This window comes from Plodia interpunctella, chromosome 28, assembly GCF_027563975.2.
Source record: "Plodia interpunctella isolate USDA-ARS_2022_Savannah chromosome 28, ilPloInte3.2, whole genome shotgun sequence".
In the NCBI taxonomy this organism is placed as follows: Eukaryota; Metazoa; Arthropoda; class Insecta; order Lepidoptera; family Pyralidae; genus Plodia; species Plodia interpunctella.
In genome coordinates, this window is record NC_071321.1 from 3,093,832 (window position 1) to 3,116,823 (window position 22,992).

The following is a 22,992-nucleotide window of genomic DNA, read 5'->3' on the forward strand; positions in this document are numbered from 1 at the left end:
TGCAACAAAGGATTTTGTATACCGATATATACTTTTCTCTTATTTTGGCATCTGTGTTTGTAACTGTTTTTTCCTGCCGCCTGACTGGAAGAAGGGGTTTCTTCCAGTCAACCGCGATTATAAGATCTTCAATTTGTGTATACTTTTTTTTTACTATGACGACCTCGGTAGCGCGGTGGTAAAGTGCTTGCCTCTGAACCGAGAGGTCCCGGGTTCGATCCCCGGTCGGGTCATAATGGAAAATGATCTTTTTCTTATTGGCCCGAGTCTTGGATGTTTATCTATATATGTATTTGTCACAAGTCTCGAACTTACTTTGGGGCTAGCTCAATCTGTGTGATTTGTCGTAATATATTAATTTATATATTTAATATAGATTTTATTTATATTTATTTTTGTTGTAGGTATTTTGTTATGTGCAATGATGAATAGTTTTTTCAAACAAACCTACTGGATACATTTGATTTATCGAACTGACTATTAGTCAACCTTTCTATTCGGTTTAAAGTAATCTCTAATCGACTTATATAATTTGACTTCTCGGCAAATACTTTCAAGTGACTACAAAGCGATTGTTCCCCCATTGATATCGAATACTCGATTAAGTTTGGTGAGAGCGAAAGTGTTATATTATTTTTTATGGCTCCGGGCTTCTTTGCATTGAAAGAAAATTGAGATTTCGTTTTTTTTTTTACTACACAGACAGGTAATTAAAAGTCTTTGATAACGTTTGAAACGCTACGTGAAACTTATTTTTAATTCTGAAACATTCTAATCACGTTATTAACGAACAGGACAGATTCTTACATGTTATAAAACAACGCGTCTGTCTGTTCGCGACAAACTAAAAAACTACTACACGGATTTTTATACGGATTTCACCAATCTGTCTGATTGCTGGGAAGGTGGTACAATTTATTATGTGTTTACCCGAGCGAAGCCGGGACGGGCCGCGATAGTACTATATAATTCAATAAAATGAGCTTGTGGAGGTCTAATTTCTAATATGTAATGGTAGTTTTCTATTAAAATGTCTTGTTAGTTTATAAGAAACTAGCTACGCCCGTGTCAATTTTCTGGGATGAAATATACCCTATGTATTATATTATATACCTTATATACCTTATATATCCATACTTCAAATTACATGTATGCAAAATTTTAAGAAGATAGGTTGAGCAGATAATGCTTGAAGAGGTAAGAAACAAACTTATTTTCGCATTTATAATATTAGTTAGGATATATGTCGTTGTTTTCTACCTCGGTTTATATATTTGATGAATCTCGAACGTGGACTTAAACATCACTTTAAATAGTTGTTCTAATAAGAGAATCTAAATCAGATCGTCTCAAGAGTAATTGGAGCCCATCATGAAGGTCCAAAAACCGGTTGCCAGCACGCATCCATTCCAGCAAGGTCAGGTGTGGTGACCTTGGCCGTGTGAGGAATTTTCCTGAGAATGTGGGGATTTTGTACTTAAGGTCCTTGTTTAGCATAATAATATATTAATAGTTTTATCATAATTAAAAGAAAACCTCTAAAAATAATTACCCCAATAGTCTAACAAAGATTACAGGTGATTTATTTACATCCTAGTTCAGGCACCTTATTAATTTGTGATCCTTTTATAAATATACCTGTTAATTATTATCCTGTAAGAATGGAATAAAGAAATTATTATTAAAGCTAGCCAGTCAGCAAAAACACAAAATACTGAACATCCGAAATAGAACCTATGTCCGCTTGCTTAATATATCTGCATCGTCATTGTGACGTCAGAGCTTAGCGGTTTTGTTTCATTTTTAGTTTTTGATTAATAATTTTATTCAATTCGACGTGGGAGATACGGACCGACATATTTTTTGTGTCTGTTAAGATCATCATAATTTCAGCCTTTTCTGTCCATGACTGAGCAACACTCTTCGCATGTTTAGATAAAGTTTATTATTTATTGTTCTAATGTATGTGATAGAATTCAAAATTAGAACTGAAGATATATGATGTTTCAGCTTTTTGTTTGAAATGACGTATGAAATGGCGGCCTCGAACCGCCAACCGGTTATGTCAAGGACGAACGCGCACGTGCATCCTTCTGCAAGGACGCCTGGCCTCTGAACCATTCATTCATTGTGCGTTATTTATATTTTACATTAAGGAGGCACGTTAATTTACGTTGAGGAGACATAATTGAGTCGTAAAATCTGTGATAGTTTTAGATCGCATGTCAAGTTTGGGTAACTTGACATGCGATCTAAAACTATCTATATATATCATGAATTTTTATGCGGCGGTAAAATGCAGGGCGATGTTCTCCCTGTCCATCACCTGTTTCGCCTGGTGATGGACAGGGAGAAGTTTGCGGAACTGACGGCCAACCTCCAGTAATGGAGAGGTATTGCAAGAAGAAGAAGAAAAGGGGTGAATTTGATATCATGTTTCAATGACTATAAAAGATACATATATTACAGTAAATAAAAATTGATATGGGGTCGTATCTATGTAAATTTCCGCATTGGCACACTTTAATTCTACTAATTACGACCAAACATGCGATTGTCAAGGTCCGCCATGTTTGTCTACACTTCAACTGTTTGTCTAGTACAACCTTGTGTTTATCTGTTTGCATAGAGATTAGACTTTTAGGCGAACGCATCTTTATTCTGTCTGACTAGTTTGGAAATAGGCCTTGTTGTCCTTTGATGTAAACTTTGCCATAAACATAGTCATTTTTATATTTAGTAACTGTTATATCTATCTAGTCTTACTGACATCCCTAGTCTTATTGGGATGTATTCATAAAGCGTACATTTCCTTCTACACAATCAACTACACAGTCGATGACATTTTTTAGCAATGTATACCTATGAAATCATCATCTATCTGTAGCCTTCCCTGTCCCACTGCTGGGCATAGGCCAGGCTTCCGTCCACGCCAACCATCTTTGTTCTGAATGCCTACTAAAACTTAGCACGTTACTAAAGTCCACATACTTTTTTTCCATATCGTGTAGTAAGCATCATGTAAAAACATACAACACAGACAAAAAACCCCCGACTTTCAATATTCATTTCGTTACAACTTTTGAACGGCCGAACAGATTTTCATGAAACATGGCTAAAAACACTCGGGATAAAAGACACAAAAAAACAAACTAAATGAAAATATGTTCATCCGTTTAGGAGCTACGATAGCACAAATACATAGACAGACACATTAAACCTCTTTTTGTGTCGGGGGTTAAAAAGAGAGAACGCGTGTACCCAATGTCGTGCTATGTGTTTTGTGTGTCATGTTACCTTGGACCATCCTTCCTTTTTGGTGATATATTAATTTCTTTTTCTGTTGTCCACAGATTAAATTGGAGACTGTGCTCGGGCTGACAGTAGGCAGCAATGCGGCGCTCGATTGCGATCCCAACACCGAACTGGTCGCATATCCAGCTGGGTAAGTATCTTACTTACTTCCCTCGAGGACTATTTTCCGCAGTTGGGCCTCTTGTCAGCGTGCGGAGTCTGAGCCGTTGATCATTCCAACCAGCCCTGCTCATTTAGAAAGCGGCTGGGTGAGTATCATTCAAATACAGTAATTCAATATAAACATCAGTAATATATATTTACTACTACCTACTAGGACCCTTCCTAGGTCTTGAGTTGCTTCATCATTTAAGAACGTCGTTCTAAATAAATAAATCATAGTGATGTTCGTAAACCAGCAACAGATCAGCTCGAGGCGGTTTTGCGCTATTTCCATTTCACGGCGGAACGAGCACAATTTTCCGGTCAGCACGTATCACACAGCTGTTGATAGTCGGGTGTACACCAACCGATACGCACTTTGCGGAGATCCCCAGGGATCCACTTTGAGAACCGCACCCTACGTAACACTGGTGTCAGTCCATCAATTAGGAAGGTGTGAGTATAAATTATAACCGCAATGTAGTGGTATTAATGGACGTCTCATGATTTCTATAAATTGATGTTAGCTGATGATAAAAAGAAATTTTTGATCTTTCGATCTTTAACTGGGATAACAAAAAAGCTATAAAATTATTCGCTAAATATATAGGAAGTTTTCTCCGTCAATCAAAACTATATTCGAAACGCCCCGTGTTGCAACACCCTGTTCAGGTTAGCGCTTCAGTGAATTTGTCAGTCGTTTAAATTAACCTTCTGCGGGCAGGGCTCGTCAAAGGTCACGAGGTCGTGGGCGTAAGGCTGAGTATAGGATTTCAAACAAACCCAAGAAGTGCTGGCTAAATGTCGTCAAGGAGGATATGCGTTATAAAGATCTGACTACTAAGGATGCGAAACACAGTGCGAAGTGAAGGAGAAAAATTTGGGAAGCGAACGTTGAATTTCCGATACAGGAAACAGCAAAAATGCTGAGAAAAGAGAGAGAGAGAGAGAGAGTGCGAATAGTATCTTCTCAAGATACTACGAATGGCGTTGTCGAAATTGATGTTCGATGTGTGAAATTGCAGATGATAGTGTGAAATGCAAATAACATTACTATTTAAGAGACATTCGTCAGATTTTTCACTAGACTTGTGTCGATCCAAGCTGAGATGTAAATATAGAAAAATTGTTTGACTGAGTTTATCAATCGGCCAACTAATGTGTCCGATTGATAAACTACGCACAGTTGATGGTATTAGTGGTTGTCATTTTCCATCTTGAATTCTTGAGCCGACCGGACATCGAATCCGGGGTCTCCAGTGTAGCTGTCATAACGACAACTAAGCTACGGAGAACGTCAAATTCCTTTGCATGTTTTGTTAAATTTGTCATGAATCTGCTACTCATCTTGGAAGGGGATTTGTTACTAAATATTAATATTATTAATACATTTTTTGTATGTATATATATATGTTTCTAACGCGATAACTTTCGAATCGTTGGTCTGATTTTGATGAAAAAAAGGTATGTAGAATCTGTCAATAGAATTTTTAAGTTTGTGGGGCGTCAAAATCGGTTCAGTCATTTTTGAAATATTCTCAATTTTGTAAAAATTTATTGTGTTCGCGAGGTCTAAGTTCTCGGCGAACAACTAGTAAAATTGCAAGTCAAAAAATGTTGTGCACTATGCTTTATAACTATAACTAAGTAATATATATGAAGTTATTTCCGCTCTGCGGCAGATTCTATTCCAGTTTTACACTAGAATTTATATTTATAGGAACTGCTTTTGAAATGTTATGTATGTGATGTTAATTTATCTGTTGACTGACCGACTGGTAATGGTGTTTGACAGGTTTTTTCGATGCGATCTTAGAGTATAAGACTAGCATTTACACGCGGCTTCGTCCGTGTGATTTTCCCCTTGGAACAGTTAGGTATTTTTCCGGAATGTTAGGTACCCTATGTCCTTCTCTACACTTCAAAGTACATGTAAATTTGCGGCCCGTCCTGGCTTAGCTCCTTGTAAAAACATAATAAATTATACACTAAACCTTCCTCAGGAACCACACTATCGATTGGTGAAAACCTCATGAAAATCCGTGCAGTAGTTTTTAAGTTTATCGCGAACAGACAGACAGACGGGGCAGAGGACTTTGTTTTATAATATGTAAGGATAAGGATATCCTTCTATTGATACTTCTCTCCTCCTAGACCTTGAGTCGTCGACTGGCAAGAAGTGGCACTATACATATTTATTTGGAGAAAAAATTGTTTTTTTTTTTTTTTCAAAATACAAAAAGAAATATAGTAGGTACTTTTATTTTGCCAATTCCTTAATAACATAATAAAAAAAAAAACAAGTGAGCTAAATAGCCAACTAGTGTGCAGGTTTCCTCACGATGTTTTCCATCCTATATTATGCAACTGTGTGTACGTAAACGTTTATGAAAAGAAGTACAATTATGGAATTTTCAATACAAGCTTTCAATAGCATTTGAATATTGCATCTACGATTCATATTTCCGATCTAGAACGTCAGCTATTCAATTCAATCTGTATGTTTTCCATTTGGTAATGTAGTGATGGAGCCAAGTTTTTACGAAGTGATTGCAGAATGCGGAGATTGGTATTTTATGTTGGTTTGAAATAAATTCAATTGCTTTTTTGCTACTTAGAGAAGATGTTAATTGATTTGGGTACGTAAGTTGATAGAAATAATATGTGTATGGAGCACTTACATATTATGTGTAAGAAATGTATGGAATAATACGTGCACACGTATGCTGCACAGCCAGCTATATGTTAATAAATTTATTTTTTAGACAAATTAAAAAAAAAAACCCCGAATTTCAATATTCATTTCGCTACAACTTTTGAATGGCTAAACCGAATTTCATGAAACATGCCTGAGAACACTCGGGATAAAATTATCTATGACACAAAAAAAGATAAACGAAAATCGGTTCATCCGTTTGGGAGCTACGATGCAGACAGGTACACAGACAGACACGTTAAATTTATAACAACCCTTTTTGCGTCGGGGGTGAAAAATAGCTCTCACTGAATGCATATGCAATAATTATTGTATGGAATGGCGGGCACGCATTTCGTACAATTCATGTAATAGTATGGATGTATACAATTTATATGGATAATTGTTATTATCTGTGCATTCGGATTCCATAAATATAAATAGGTATGTATGGACAAATCACAGATTGAGCTGGCCCCAAAATAAGTTCCAGACTTCTGTTCTGTTATGGGTAACTAACTCAACGATATTATATTTTATAACATACAAATAATATACATATAAAACGTCCAAGACCTAGGTCAATCTGAAAAAGTTCATTTTCCATGTTGACCTGACCGGGGATCGAACCCGGGACCCCCAGTGTAGCAGACCGGCGTGATGACCAATACGCCACGGAGGTCGTCAAAATACAGTCAGCACCGGCATGCGTGCATTTTGACTACATGCCAACAAACAGACATACGCGCAAACATACAATATATCATGCTTAATACGTTGACAGATTTGACGCACAATGCCTAATTAACATTCACCATTCACCCTACTGAACGTGAGCAACGTATTCAACGTTGCTCACAGAGTCTGTGCACAGACCGAAACGGGCCACCGCCAATAAATGTTATGTGATAAACATGATGTAATTTTTTATGAAGCGATAATTTTATCCTTACATATTAAAAAAAAAAAATCACCAATAGAGTTATTCTTGAAGGTTTAAGGGTAGGATTTATTACGTTTTTACCCGAGCGAAGCCGGACAAGTCAGTTAAAAGTTTCTCAATTATAATTTAAATGCTTTTTGTCTCCCAAGAAATGGACGTCAATTGTTAATTATTTTATGTTTTGGTAAAGTATCTGATTTAACTTGACGGCAAGTAACCCTAGTGTCGCTTCTTTCCTTTTTATAATTTTTTATTATAAAATTTGAGCTTGGGAAACACCTTTTGTAAGCTCTTCTCTTGTCGGTGTAGAATTCGCCACAACCTCCCCTATTGTCAGCCTATTATTATATTTCCCTATTTCAAGTCTCGATACGACACGACGCTTTCTTTCTCTTTCATTTGGCTCGTACAGCTCTTCCTCGGTCTCCCTGGACTTCTTCTTGCTTTCATCTTTCAAGTATTAATCAATATAAACATAAATTGTAAAATAAATAAATATATTCGAACAAATCACACAGAGTGAGCTACCTCCAAAGTTCGAGACTTGTGTTATGGGATACAAACTCAACGATAACATATAACAAATGCATATTATATAGATAAACATCCAATAATCAAAAAAATATAGTCGTGGCAGTTGGTAGTCTATGAAAACTACTACATATGAGTTAGATTGGTATACAAACTCATATGGCACGAGTAGGATACGAACATGAGACCTTTCGATCCACAGGCGGGCGTCTTAACCATTACACCACCACCGCTTCAGTGATGTCATAAATAACGATTCTTAATTACTTTACAAGGTTTGAATCATAAAACATGATATATAGACAAATTTCGTAATCAATGCTTTCGTGTTCGAAGACAATAGTAACGAAGGGCGAGCGGTATGGCCGGCCTCGCCTAGATTTAACTAGAATTCTAAATTCAGATAGTGCCTAAGTTAGTGCCACGCCTTAGTTCCATGAGAGAAAGCTTCTGTGTATATTGGCCTGAGTAAATTCTTATGAAGCGGTGATAGTCCAAAGCGGTGATAGTCCAATGGTTAAGTCTGAGAACCGAAACTGAAAGGTCCCAGGGTCGAATCCTACCCGCGCCACACAAGTCTGGTATACAAACAAATGGAGAAGGTAACGGCAAACGACTACATTAATATTGAAGTCCAGAAGTCGTGTGTGTTTCATTCCGGTAATAACCACGGCCCTCAGTTATGAGGGATACGACTATAAGGAAGAGGATACTCCTATTTACAGCCTTAGTTCCATGTGACTGTGCAAAACATGCCTCATCTTTTCTCTCAGATCGTCGCGTTCCTGGTCGCATTCCAGCCGTGATGCCCAGAAGCCTAACAAACCCAGACAGAGATAGATAATATGACATCTGACATAATAGTGATAACCTCGACCGGTAACGGTCCAGTCGGCCAAATAAACTGTGGGGCGACGACCGCAACTGTTCACTTCCGTTTCCGCTGTCACTGTGTGTACAGATTCACCGCTGTGTCTGTTGGCCATTTTGTTTTAATTCCATTTTCAAAATAAACATGACATTGATGTGGGAACTACTTAGCAAAAGTTCTAAGCTAATTAATGAATTGGAAAACTTGTAAGCGAAGAGGGGGTATGTTGATTGGTGTGGGGAAGGGGAAAGCAGCGGGATGGGATAATCTTGAAACATACTTCTCTTTCTCATCTGAGTGTTCCCAGGGTCTGCTTTCCTACTTTTTCACCACTCATTCTCCATTTCGTCACACCATTGGCGCGGTTATCATACTTGACCAACACTTCTCCTTGCCCTTCTGCCAGGGCCAGGCCGGGCCGCTTGTATATAGCAATGAAAACTGTTCGGTGTGATTCGAATCGGTGCCATTTGAATTGGTGTGCTAAACGACGTATCGCGTAGTCCGTATATCCCACTATTTCGGCACGTTGTTGCACGTAACGTAGTATATTTTCAGAATATAACACCCTTATCTAGTTAAAACACATGAAGTTTAAACAATGGAACCCCTTATCGATTTTAAGGAGCAGTCCAGCCTTGATAGAGGGCTTGGCGCCATTAACATAATTTATATTCTGGAAAGTTCAAGACCCTAGACCACTGCCATTTTCACACTAGCTGTCGCCCGCATCTCCGCCCGTGGTAGCATAAGTTTGACTTCAGGTGATCAAATTTCGTTAAAATAGGCGCATACCTAGTGGTTTAGCTGTGAACGTGTCTGACGGACAGACTTTTGCATTTATAATATCACTGGCGGCCCGTCCCGGCTTCTTTCGGGTAAAACCATAATCCATACTATTATAAAGAGAAAATATTTGTATTTTTGTTTGTAATGATAAAGCTCAAAAATTGGCCGATTTTGATGGAATTTGGCACAGAGATAGACGAGACCTTCAGGGGGCTACTTTTTATTCCTTACCAAGCATGCCAGAGATTTTTTTACCCACTGCAGATCATAGAACTTTTTACGCCACTTTCCTCTTCAGGGTTTGCATTAAATTGGGCAAAGATTATAATCACGCTGATTTACGCCCGAGCAAAAACGTTTCCGCCCAGTTTACGCCCAGTAAATCCATCTCAGGACAAGTCTAACCCAAAGAAGCATGTAGGAATGTCACCCAATGAAAATTCTCGACACGCGGCGTGTAATATATGCACATTGATTTAATTAGTTAGAAGCAACCGATTTACCGCAGATATGTATCGAAATAGATAACGTATGGTTAAAAGTATGTCTGACTGTATGGGAAACTAGCGTGCCAATTTTTAAATACCTACTATGACGTCATCAGAGTGTTATAGTAATGTGCGCGTCGATTTAAAGTCGGCGCTAGCAATAATTTGTCATTTTTTAAGTATTTATATGGCGTTTATAGTCCGACACGGATAACTGCTAAGCGCGTAAGAAAGAGACATCGTAAAATGAGAATGAAACCCCCGAGCGCTTCTTTTTTAAGCACGCAAAGTACGTACACTTAAAATCAAATTATTTATTACGAAATTAGACATTCACATAAACTTTTTCACGTTATATTCTATTATTACTATTATATTCTAATATTATATTTACCAAAACTACAAACTACTAGCATTTCGGAACGACCGCTGAGAAGATGTGCCGAAAGAAACTCATTTAAACAGTGTTTATTCCCTATCATGCCAGATGATGCTTACCATTTTTAGGGCATGTTGTGAGACTGGACGTTATAGGACACTGGACATTACACATATTGACATAACACATTCGACATTGTAAGAGACTAGACATTAACATCAACTTAAATGATCTATTTCGACACATGCCTGTGCGATTAATTACTATGCATTAAATGGTTCAAATCTATCGTCACTTGGGAATTTACTAAGATTTGACTACCATTCGCCACAGATACGAATACGTAGTATACAAAATGACATGACATAATTCCGTCGCATAAAAATTCTTAACGCACACCTAACATATGTCCATTGATTAGTTAGCACAATAGACTGTGTAATGGGCTAGTGGACCGTGGGACTCGCATGTGAGATCACCACGAGAACTCTATGCCGCGGCAATAGGTGCGAAATTGCAATGATTTTGTATTGTTTCTGTTAGTTGACGTGTTTTGGTGATAGTTTTAGACTTAACGGTAAGCGTAAGTAGGCATATAGAGAATGTGACGTTCCAAGAGAAAAGGGACGTTTCGCTTGCTAATTCTTATTATACACTAGCGGCCCACCCCGGCTTCGTTTGGGAAAAATCATAATAAGGTGTTAGTCCTGTGGGAAAATTACCCGCCTGTGATCAACAGGTCCCATGTTCAAATCCTACTCGTGCCACGTTAGTTTGTATACCAGATTGGTATAGTTTTCATAGACCACCACTTGCTTCCGGTGAAGGAAAACTTCGTGAGGAAACCTGCACACTGGTTGACTGTTTAAGCTCACTAGTGTGTATATGATCGCACATTCTTTGCTAAAAGTAAAAACCATGTCAGATGCCTTTAGGCGACTTGAATAAAATCTGACACCAGTGTTAGCAATAACACACTCGAATTGCAGAAGATATAATGTCTTAAATAAATATAATATTTTTTTTTAAATATATTTTATGTCCCTTTATCGCCTCGTTCGACTTTCTCCTCGTTTTCCCTGTTTCTTCCCCAGCTAAAATCATAGCCAGACCCTGGTTCATTAACACCAAATCAAAAACTATAATCGCTTTTAAAATACCTTGTTTGATCGTGAAATATATCTAAAAATATAGATCTCAAAATATTCAGATCAGATTTATTTAATTAGTGTTTGTTTATATGCTAAACATGATTACATACTGTAATCTATTTAATACGCTTATGTATTTATGTGTGCGTAATCTAAATAACAATAATGTTATCATTGCGAACAAAATTGTTTATGCGGATAGCGTTGCTCACTGGATTATGTGGATAAATTATGATTTTTCTGAGAAAAGCAATTATATATCTTTATTTATTTACTGAATACTGGTTTATTTTCGTTCTCTGTTATTTTTAGATGTCCGTACATCAAAAGGTAACAGATACGTTATAGGATTACTTCGTATAGACAGACATGTAATTATTAACATTGGCATGTCGCGTGATGTTACACATACAACGACGTGATCGTATAGGGTTTCGTTTTTAGGTTTACAGATACGGATACCTAAAAATTGACTTCCTCCGCTCATCACCAAGTCCTCGACATAAAGGTAGTGACGCCTACGCGGCGTTTATTAAAATCATTATTGACACACTGCCTCTGTGGGAGTCTAGGTCATATTCGTAACGATTGATGTGGTGGTCGTGGAAATTGTTTCTCATAAAAAACATTAATTTATATGTTTTTCGAAGAGATATCACAGCAACGTTGGGTTTTTAATTAGCTATGTTCTGCTCGATTTTTATGTAGCTTTCACCCCACGGCTGGGCAAAAGCCTCCCCTTTCTGTTTCCAACCATTTCTATGCATCGCCAATTGTTGCCATCCCTTATCGAAGACCGACAGTTCGTCAGACCATCGCATCTTGGGTTTGCCTTGCGATCTTTTATTATCAGCCGTGACCCAAGTGGTCACTCTTACGAATATGGCCCATGTTTTTAGTGCCATGCGGCTTACATGGACGGTCCAATCGTGGTTGGTTTGAAAGGTGCGGGGAGGGCGGGCCGCTCCCAACGCTCCGCATCGCTAGCTAAATCAAAGCCTGTAACTTTTGGAAAATAAAATAAATTAAAACTAATAATTTATATTTTGTGACAACCCTTTTTTGTGACAAAAAGGTGAACACACCTTTAGCAATGCCATCGAACAATTGTATGAATATCGTTTAACTGTGGTTTTATTGACATTTTTTCTCTTCAATTCTAGATGCACAGTGGTCCTGTACAATGTCCGCAAAAACCGTCAATCGCACGTCCTCAACGCGTCTCGAAAGAGTGTCACTTGCGTGGCGTTCTCACCGGACGGGAGGTACCTCGCGACGGGGGAGTGTGGCCACGCGCCCGCCGTCAGAGTGTGGGACCTACAGGTATATAACAGTATATTTGTAATTCATTCATTAATACGTTATTTAAATACCTATATGAATTTTTTGTAACCAGTCAAGTAACCAATTGTTACTGTGTGACTGGCGCCATCTAGCGGCGAGTAGCCAAAACGTTTGACAAAGTTTTGTGTTATTTTACTTTGAATTACAATATTTTGCGCAGAATACAATTCAAATTCAAATTATTTATTTCAGAGTCCATATGATGTTAATAATATTAACTTACACTAGTATTAGTAAAAACCAAACAAAAACATATTACACATCATGAAGCCGCAACTACCGCTGAACCAAAGGGGTATCCCATCGGTCAACAAATAGGATTTCAGGACACTGTTGGAGCACCAACGCAGTCGTGCCATCATGGAGGCACACCGTTTTCTGATAATGGCTGAGAAACCATCAGTGTGTGCCTCCGCAAACATTCTTGAGGCACTGTCACGCCAGGACAATCCCTACATTACCCTGAAAGCATTATTATACTGGACACGCAAGTCACTGTATGCCCGACCCGTAAAATTGACCCACAATATTATAATGTATTTATTTTTTTGTATTTATGTAATATTATTAATCGTATTGTTGTTTCAGGACCCAACGGCATCGGGGGCGGTGCAAATAGCAGAATTCCCCGGGCACACGCATGGCGTCAGCTGTGTGGTAAGTTTGTTTTATGTTTTTGTAACTCATGCTAGCCTGGTAGCGAAGTAAGAACCGTATGTGATGGATCCCTTACTTATCATCGTCATCTCTTTCTCTCGTTTTACGTGTTCCCGGTTACATTCCTACTTTGGGAATGCCATTTTTACCTATCAGATGTCAAGGTTTTGCGTCCCTTAGTCGCCTCCTACGACATCCACGGGAGGATATAGAGTAGTCCTATTCTAAGACGGAACACAAATCAATATACCATATGAAAGAGAACTGAAAAAATCTATTTGGATACAGAATAAGTCCCTGATTGATTCGAATGTTCCAGGCCTTTTCAACGTCCTCCAAGTATCTAGTCTCCGTGGGCTCCCAGCACGACATGATTGTCAACGTGTGGGACTGGCGGAATAACCTCAAACTAGCTAGCAATAAGGTGAGTGTGTTCCACCTCCTATTTTTTCCTTTCCTCACTTGTATACTAACTAATGTTCTGTTTTAGTAATTTATACAAGTGGATTACTTATGTTGTAATTACCTGATGCCCGCGACTTCGTTCGTGTGGCCGAACAATTTTTGATAAGGAGTAAAAACTGTAATAATGTACGGTAGTAGTAAGATGATGAAATAAATAAATGAATTACAATTTTTAGAGAATAAATTTCGTTTTTATTTATACTTTTCTGTTTCTAAAGCCAAATTTTCCTCAATTTTCAGGTGTCATCTAGAGTGAAGGCGGTGTGTTTTTCAGAGAGTGGTAACTACTTCGTCACGGTCGGGTTTAGGCACGTCAAGTTTTGGTATCTAGAATATTCCAGGAATGCTAAGGTGAGTGACATTAATACGATTGATGATTACTTATCTTATCATTTAAAGCTACTATGGGTGAACCAAATTATTGTAGATAAAAAGATTTGTTTTCATCTTTGAATATTTTGATAATAAATGACATAAAATCATATATTTCAAAGGTTAACGTTTCATTAAACCTATGAATAGCCCTCTGAATCACTGAAGAAATATTATTATCAATTGTTTTTTTTTTTAATTTTAATCGTGCCAGTTTTCTTTTTTTATGAGTTACGGAGTTATTAGTTGCACAAATAGAGAATTTAATGAGGGCGTTGTGTGCTCTTAGCTGGCTACTTTGGATGTATACTCGAATCAACAAATCTTGAACATTCTATTTCCCTTCAGCCGCCGTCTAAAATAATTTTTCGTAACTTATTCGTACAAATGATTGTTACTCGGTATGTACATAGCTTATAATATTTCCTTCATTCAATTTTGATGAAAGTCTATGCTTCAAATGTATACTCAAGATTCTTCAAAACATCAAATATCGGTGGTTGCGACCAACTATAATATTTTTATTAGTTATTATTTTAATTATTTTTATACCACCAAACAGGCATACGGCCCGCTTGAAGTTGTCAACGCGTACGTTCATGATTTTAATGCTGTTGGGTTTTTTTTAATTCCAGTTCAAAGAGCCCGTGCCCCTAATGGGCCGGTCGGCGATACTAGGGGAGCAGAAAGACAATGAGTTCTGCGACGTCGTCTGCGGGAAAGGCGACGCTGCGGATAGCACTTACGCTATTACTAGAGGGGGGCTGCTCTGTGAATTCAATAGTAGAAGATTGCTGGACAAGTGGGTGGAGCTTAGGGTGAGTCATGTGTTTTTTTTATTAATTAGAATGTTACAGGAAATATTGAGCGAATATGAATTAGGAATTTCTGCGATATCTTCGTCAGGAAAGTCGACGCTGCAGATAGTACCACCTTCGCTATTTCTAAGAGGGGCTTTGTAAGTTTAAAAGTGGCTGATTGCTGGACAATAAGATGAGGGAAGAAATCTAGGATTTTGCTCAACACTTTCAACGATATATAAATTATTGTAAAAAAAAAAACAACACATTTTCAGTTCCAGTCTAATTTTGCTGTCTCATGTTGCATGAAGGTGAAAGTACTAGGTGATTATAAATTTAAAAGAGTTTTGTTTTATCAGTTTTCGAAATGGTGACTTTACAGAATTCTTATGTACTTATACTATGTGATTAACATATCAAGGGTGCTGTGTGAAGTCAATGTAGCGCAATATAAAAAATGATCAGTATTTTCGATATAATAATACTAAAGATTGATATGTTCATCCTCAGAAAACCGTTTTCACAGCTGTTATTATGATCATTAATATAATGTGTGTTTTTCAGACAACTTCAGCAAATTGTATGGCGGTTGGGAATCAGTATATATTCGTGGGGTGCGCGGAAGGTATAGTGCGGTGTTTCGCGCCAAATTCTCTACAGTATGTCACCACATTGCCGAGAACGCATTATTTGGGCGTCGATGTGCAACAGGGGACTAACATAAGGTGAGAGAATAACATTTTAAATTGTTAAACTTAAATCTTTTAGTATAAGCTTATAGAAAAAATCTAGAAACTGAAAATATTTAATTTGTTTGATTTAAAATTCAGTCACATAATAATACACACATTGTGAGGTTACAACTTCATGAATACGCAAAAGCATACTACGAACAAACATACTACGAATTGTCGTGTATAGTTTCTTCTTTATAACAAGCGTTAGAGATAGCTTACTTACTACGAGTCTTGTCAAACATTATGTCAACTACACTTGCAATTTCACAATTACAAACTGTTTACTTAATTTACACGGGGAGATAAAATAGTTTGCTTTGTCTGTATTTTTGGTATGTTTATGTTATTTACCCACATTTTACATATCTAGGTATCTGTCTAATATAACCGTTGCCTCCTCAGCCACATGTTCTCGCAGCCGGCCGGGGCGCGGTACCCGGACGCGGTGGCGCTGACGTACGATGAGCGGAACCACAAGCTGACCGCCGTCTACAACGACCACAGCCTCTATGTATGGGACGTCCGGGATATTAAACGAGTGAGTTCATTGCTATATGCTAAGTTCTAGCGACCCGACTTCGCACGTGTGCAAAATGATATAGCTCTATCTTTTTAAAAAAACCCCGACTCAAAATCCGTTGCGTAGTTTTGTATTATATTATCGTATCTTATATTATAGTATCTCTTATTTTACAACCAGGAAAAAGGAAGTGGTTGTCCATGATAACTGCCATACAAAAGATTGGTATACTAACTCATGTCGCGATTATCTAGTCGTGGGTTCTTGGCTCAACGTACATACATACACCCTCGATAGAATATGTTACTTTCTTTTCTTGGTGTTCAATGTAGTGTTTCAACAGGTGGGAAAATCCCACTCGGCCCTGTACCACTCGGCCTGCATCTGGGGCATGGACGTGGCGCCCGGGGCCGGCGACCTGCCGCCGGGGACCTTCCTCACGTGCTCCAGCGACGACACGGTTCGCGCTTGGCAGGTCCAGCCGCAGGCCCAGAACATATACAGCAATGTGAGTACTCTCTCCATCTCTTCTGGGCGTTTACCCGGTTTCTTCTTCAGTCGTCAGACTGTCGGAGCCCAGTATATTCGGGTGATGATGATGTTGTGATAACTGCGATGATGATGAAGATCGGTGATAGTATCGTGAACAAAAGTACTAGGCAAACATGAATTAAAGAGAAGTAATTCTTCCTAGTTAATTGGAACCTACGATTGGAACATTCAAAATTCAAATATGAGTTCGGTGACCTTGAGATGTTCCAATTTCAATTTGAGTTCAATGATCTCAGGGTCAACGTAATCGTGGTAGTACTGGGATAGCATATGGAAACAGGGAGTATTAAATATATTTTGATGTTTTGGAATGGGACTTTATTTTATGACTATTTAGGAAGACGTACCGCTAAGTAACAAAAATGTAGAATGATGAATGAGTAGAAAACAGAGAATGTATCTAAATAACTGTTTTCTATACACCAGATGTCAGCACCTAGGTAGTCCAACCCTGTTTTGCCATTGGCCAACGACTTGACACGTTCAGTTGTCAAATTCAAATGACAGTATTGTAGTAGTTGACAGTTGAATGAACCTATTTTGTGTAGTCCGAGTACTGAGTACAAATGTACATTTTCCTTACAGGAACTGACCAAAGTAATATACATCGACCCGGAACTGAAGTTTTTGAAGGACTATGATTTAACGGCCACCAGCGATAAGGACAAGTCCAAATCTTACGACGACAAGACTGGAGTCAGGTTAGTAAACAAACTTTTTTAACTATCGCCACACAAAAATCACAAACATTTTGACGTGAAAGAATAATAAACAACTTTTTGTAAGATTAATTTTTTACATGTAATTTATAATAAAAAATATTTGATTGATTACTTACTAGCGGCCTGGCCCGGCTACGCATGGAGGCATTTATGTGTACTTTTGGGAATAAATAAAATAAATTGTCGAAATACCAGTGAAAACTACATCAATATCCGTTACGTGGTTTAAAAGAAGATAGCTTAGAAACAGACAAGAGGCGGAGAGCGACTTTGTTTTATACTATGTAGTGATGACGCAGATAGTTAAAAAAAAATGTTTAAAAATAATGTCTCAATTTTTATGAAATCTAATTCCATCTAGAATATAGATGGCATTTTCAGCTTATTATTAATTGCAATCCTTCTTGAGTCCTTGGGTCTTTTGATTTGGTTTCTTTGGTCCTAATTGGCTCATACTTCCTATCTATAAGACTAGGCTAGATGTCGGTAGATTGTCGTAAAAGTCATGTCAGATGTCTTTAGGCGACTTGATTAAAATCTGACACCTGTGTAGACAATAACACACTCGAAAAGAAAAGAGAGAAATCCAATCCAAGTCGCGTAACACCTGTCGTGCTTAACGTCCATTTTATGTTGACAGATGCGTGCGAGTGTCACCTGACGGCCGTCATATAGCGTCCGGTGATAGAGCGGGCAACGTCTGGGTACATTCTGCTGCTGGATCAGCGTTACATACCTTGGAAGCTCATGATGCAGAGGTCTTGTGCTTGGAGTACAGCGCCAAGCCAAGATTGCTGGCATCAGCTTCCAGGGATAGGCTGATTCATGTCTTCTTAGTTGATAAGGTAAGAAACCAATGCAATGGTCAGGTTTGAGATGGGTGGGCCGGTTTGAATTCCTGTATTGTGTCCTGTAATACCTCTATTACTAGGGTGTCAGAACTAGCAAGAAGTACAGATTGAAATACTAAGTCCAGTTTCATCAAGCTTTGGTTGATAAGGTAAGCAATCTTTGGACTGCTCAGGTTTCAGATGGGTGGCCAACTCTTCGACATTAGGTTTATATACGTCTTCTTATAAGGTAAGCAGTTCTCGATATGGTTAGCTACAGATGGGTGGGCGGGTTCGAAGATCCTGAATGTATTCTCCTGATACTAGGTTGACATAAGTATTGAGGAGTTAAATGTTTTAGTTTGAAGTTATAGTCAAGGCAAAGTATATGGTACTCGTATATGTATAATTTACCGTACAAATATTGAAAGTTTAGGATGTAGAAGTATAGTGAATAACTAGATTGCTGGCTACATTTCTAGGGACTTCTAAGTTGATAAGGTAAGCAATCTTCGGGGTGATCAGATTTGAGATGGGTTGCCCACGCGTATCGTGCTTGTAGTTCTTAGATACTAGGTTTTCAGAACCACCAAATAGCAATTCGTAGTGTAATATAAGGAACACTGATGATGCAGTGGTTCTGTGTTTGGAGTACCAGTGCCAGTAGTTGATTAGTAAGCGATTTTTTGTCTGGTCAGATCTGAGATGGGTGGCCTATATGGCAATTCTTCCAGAATCTGAACTTGTTTTACCAGGAACTCATAAGCATCGAGGAGTAATTTGCTAGCACTTAGAGGAATTCCGGTTCTAACTTATTTCAGGAGTTAGGTTGCCTTTATACATGTTTTATATAATATTTTCCAGGGTTACCAAATACTCCAGACCTTGGATGAACACTCTTCCTCCATCACGGCTGTAAGGTTTCTGAACTCAGGAGCTCATCTTCAAATGGTATCGTGTGGCGCTGACAAGACTATACTCTTCAGACAGATACGCACGGTAAATACAGACCTTATGCATTATGTAATAAGAGCTATTAGTATTCACTAGACGAATATTCTTCCTTTATCCTATGATATATTAGTTTCTTTTCCTTGTATGAGCGAAATGAAAGATATGGCAAAATCTGTAATTTTCTGTCTACAATTCGAGAAGTTACGCATACTGATGCGTCATTTTTGAAACTGTCACTCTAAACGCGTGTGTCGAATAATATTTCCTGTATATATATAATCGTTCACACATTCGGTACATTCGATATAATCGTTCTATATCGAATGATTTGAAACGAGTAATGTGATTGGAAATTTGTAAAAAAGAAGAAAGACAGAAACATGCTTTCGTTAGCTCTTATGTTAAAAACGTCGAATGATAGGATGACAAATGCGCCATATAAAATTACTTCCTTTTTTACTATACTATACTATTATCAATAAAAAAAACTTAGATACGTTACAAAATCATTAAACACTAATATATACTTATAAATTTTCACGTTGCATAATTATATACTTAACAACAGGTTTTAGGCGTTTAATACCTATTGTTTAGTATATAACTAAATTTAAAAAATACCCCGGCTCCTAAAAAGTCAAAAGTATTGCATAGTTTAGTTTTTTTTAAATTTTTAACCTGTACTTTTCAGACGTCAGACGGCAGTTACCAATTCGCGCGGGGTCAAAATGTCTCCGGACGAACGACATTGTACGATATGGAAGTGGACGCTGGAGGCAGACACATACTAACAGCTTGTCAGGTATTTATAACTTTAATATTAGATATTTTGTAATTACTATTTTTATACAGAATCTATCCGTCTTATTGTAAATTTTAAAGATAAGCATGCAGGTGTGTGTGCATTCAAATATTTTTCAAGAGATCAGTTTTTTTTTAGAAAAAGAAGAATCAATATCTATAATTGAACACACGCTAAAAATATTATCCTAATCGAAGTGTATACAGTCTGCAAAGAAAGTGGTGAAAATAAATGTTGGCTCTCCTGTTGGCTGGGTGTTTATCAACCGTTCTATTTGGTATTGCAATTGCATGCAAATATGTTCGTCAAAAATAATTTTTCTTCACTTTCTTGACAAACTTTACCTCGATAGTAAATCGATCTTTCGCCCTCGTAACTATCCACCCTTAGCTCGGGTGGATACAATCTCCTCGATTAGACTTCATCGATTGAAGATCGTGATATATAATTATAATAAATTATGACGATAATGATTATGATGAACTTCCCCAGGAATCACACTATCTATTGCTGAAAACCGTGCAAAAATCCGTCCGGTAGTTTATGACTCTATCGCTACAGACGTGACAGAGGGACTTCTTATAATATGTAAGGAAGGACTATGAAATGTAATTAATATTGTTTGCAATAAATTGTCAGGACCGTAACGTGCGAGTGTACAGCGCAGCTCAAGGGCGGCACACGAAGACGTTCAGGGGAACTACGGCCGAAGACGGCACACTAATAAAGGTTATTATTGCTTGACTAATTTGTTTTAAATTTCGAATGTGTTATTGCTAACATTAGCGCCAGATTTTATTCAACAATAATTTAATTTAAACAATAGAGTTTGTTTTACAATGCTTAAAGCAATCTGACAATATATGCTTATATATAATAAGAAAAAGATCATTTTCCATGTTGACCTGACCGGGAATCGAGTCCGTGACCTCCAGTGTAGCAGTCCGGCATGATGACATTGCTACAGAGGTCAAACTAAACTGTCCACCAATGTGCAGGTTTCCTCACGATGTTTTTTTTTTCACCGGAAGCAAGATGTGGTCTATGGAAACTACTATACATGAGTCAGATTGGTTTAACATGTAGTTTGAACAAAATGACAACAAGTTTAAGCCTATCCAAGTGACATTTGATTATCTTAAGTCATTATGTGAATGTCGTGTCATTGTGGCGTTTCAAGCGTTTAGGTACCACTTGGTTGGGGCTGTATGTAGTTAGTTGAATATTATAGTTTGTTGATCATATGGAATTTAAAAAAAATTAACTTTATTCGCATTTATTGGAAGAAAATTTCAAAGTTCACACTTACAAAAATAGACATTGAAAGTTGTAGGGAACCTACATATTTATTATAATTTATTTATATAATTATCTATTAATATAATTTATAGTATGTATTAATATTATCTATTTACTAATTCTATCTTAATTATATTTATATTCACACATATTTATTACATTACTAAAATATTCATACTATTCTTTATACATACATTCTATTCATAAATAATATTCAAACTCATGCGTCATTAAACGCATCATACATCTATAGCTACAGCTAGTAGACACGCGCTGCGCCGGAGTCGACCGACCAGCCGAGCGAGATCCCACCAGTCGTGATTTGCCTATACACCGCGGAGCTCACGCCGCTCGCTATCGCGCCGCACCTAATGTCTTATGCCACCGCTCGTAATTAAAATATTGCTTGAGCTTGTGACTTGTATGTCTTTCACCTTTCTTCTTGTGTATCGTTTGGACTATCGACTGTTTCTTCTCTGTACTCCTTTCTATCTTTTTATGAAACTGTACGTGTGGTCTATGAATTAAAGTGTATTTATGTGGATACGCTAGTTTTTGTTCCTGCATACACCCAGACCGCTTCAAAAGTAATAGCTAGAGTTCTAGATACTGAACATACAATTGCAATTTTTGCGTAGTAAAAACGTAGCCATTTGCATGTTGCATTAAAATCGCAAAATGCTAATTTTCCACCTTTTTTCACAAAGTCTCAAATATCTCGAAAAGTAGAATCTGCCCAGTGGTACCCCTTTGGAACGCTTCATTTTAGTTTATACACAGGCGACTACCATATTTTCCAGGTGGCGTTGGACAGTAGCGGCATCTATTTAGCGACATCCAGCACAGATAAAATACTGAGCGTGTACGATTATTACTCGGGCGAGTGCATGGCCACTATGTACGGACATTCGGAAATTGTCACTGGACTCAGGTGTGTACTTTATTTTAAAAAATATTTTGATTATTTATTTTTATACAGTGCTACATATGAACGAACATGCCTATAAGTTTCAAGTTTATTGAATCTAGTATAAGGTACCGTAGACAAAATTGACTTTTTTATGTCAAGTCAACTCGCATTTTTTAAAGTTTACGTTGGATATTTTCAGGTTCACCCCCGACTGCCAACACCTAGTTTCCGCATCCGGCGACGGCTGTATATTCGTGTGGCGGGTACCTCACGATATGGTGGTCACAATGCGGGCTAGGTTGGCGCAACAGGCCATACGGCAAGGGAAGTAAGTACAGACAAACATACACTTCTATGGTCATAAGTACTAGGCTCGCATAAAGATCACAAAGTCTTTATTTCGTAACTTGGGTAGGCTGGTTACCTCATGTGGTCAAAATTCCAAACAACAAAGCTAGGCTATACGGCAAGGGAAGTAAGTACAGACAAACATACACTTTGGTGGTTACAAGTACGAAAGCGGACCCTGGGCTTCGACGATCAACGGTTGAAAAAGAAACCGGAAAAACGCTCAGATGAGAAAGAAGTACTAGGCTCGCATAAATACTCTGAAAGTTTTGGTCGTATATTTTGTAAGGTGGGATATCAGTATAGGTTTTATAGTGCCGCCAGGTAACGATTCTCATATGTTTTGATTGGTTATTTGTGTTTTATATCAATTACGG

The 22,992-nt window shown here is 37.8% G+C and overlaps 1 protein-coding gene across 14 annotated transcripts in view; it reads left to right on the plus strand.

Moving 5' to 3' along the window:
- The window catches only part of Wdr62 (WD repeat domain 62), an 84,835-nt gene that overhangs the window by 37,961 nt on the left and 23,882 nt on the right, over positions 1-22,992 (plus strand). For all 14 annotated transcript variants that reach the window (XM_053766228.1, XM_053766237.1, XM_053766227.1 and 11 more), the window contains exons 3-18: positions 3,354-3,445; positions 12,467-12,626; positions 13,236-13,304; positions 13,624-13,728; positions 14,010-14,120; positions 14,777-14,959; positions 15,506-15,666; positions 16,081-16,216; positions 16,542-16,706; positions 17,336-17,451; positions 18,113-18,317; positions 19,167-19,301; positions 19,948-20,058; positions 20,698-20,787; positions 22,158-22,288; positions 22,467-22,595. In XM_053766228.1, the coding sequence (XP_053622203.1) occupies positions 3,354-3,445; positions 12,467-12,626; positions 13,236-13,304; positions 13,624-13,728; positions 14,010-14,120; positions 14,777-14,959; positions 15,506-15,666; positions 16,081-16,216; positions 16,542-16,706; positions 17,336-17,451; positions 18,113-18,317; positions 19,167-19,301; positions 19,948-20,058; positions 20,698-20,787; positions 22,158-22,288; positions 22,467-22,595 (2,099 nt within the window). The remainder of the gene's footprint in view (positions 1-3,353; positions 3,446-12,466; positions 12,627-13,235; positions 13,305-13,623; positions 13,729-14,009; positions 14,121-14,776; positions 14,960-15,505; positions 15,667-16,080; positions 16,217-16,541; positions 16,707-17,335; positions 17,452-18,112; positions 18,318-19,166; positions 19,302-19,947; positions 20,059-20,697; positions 20,788-22,157; positions 22,289-22,466; positions 22,596-22,992) is intronic.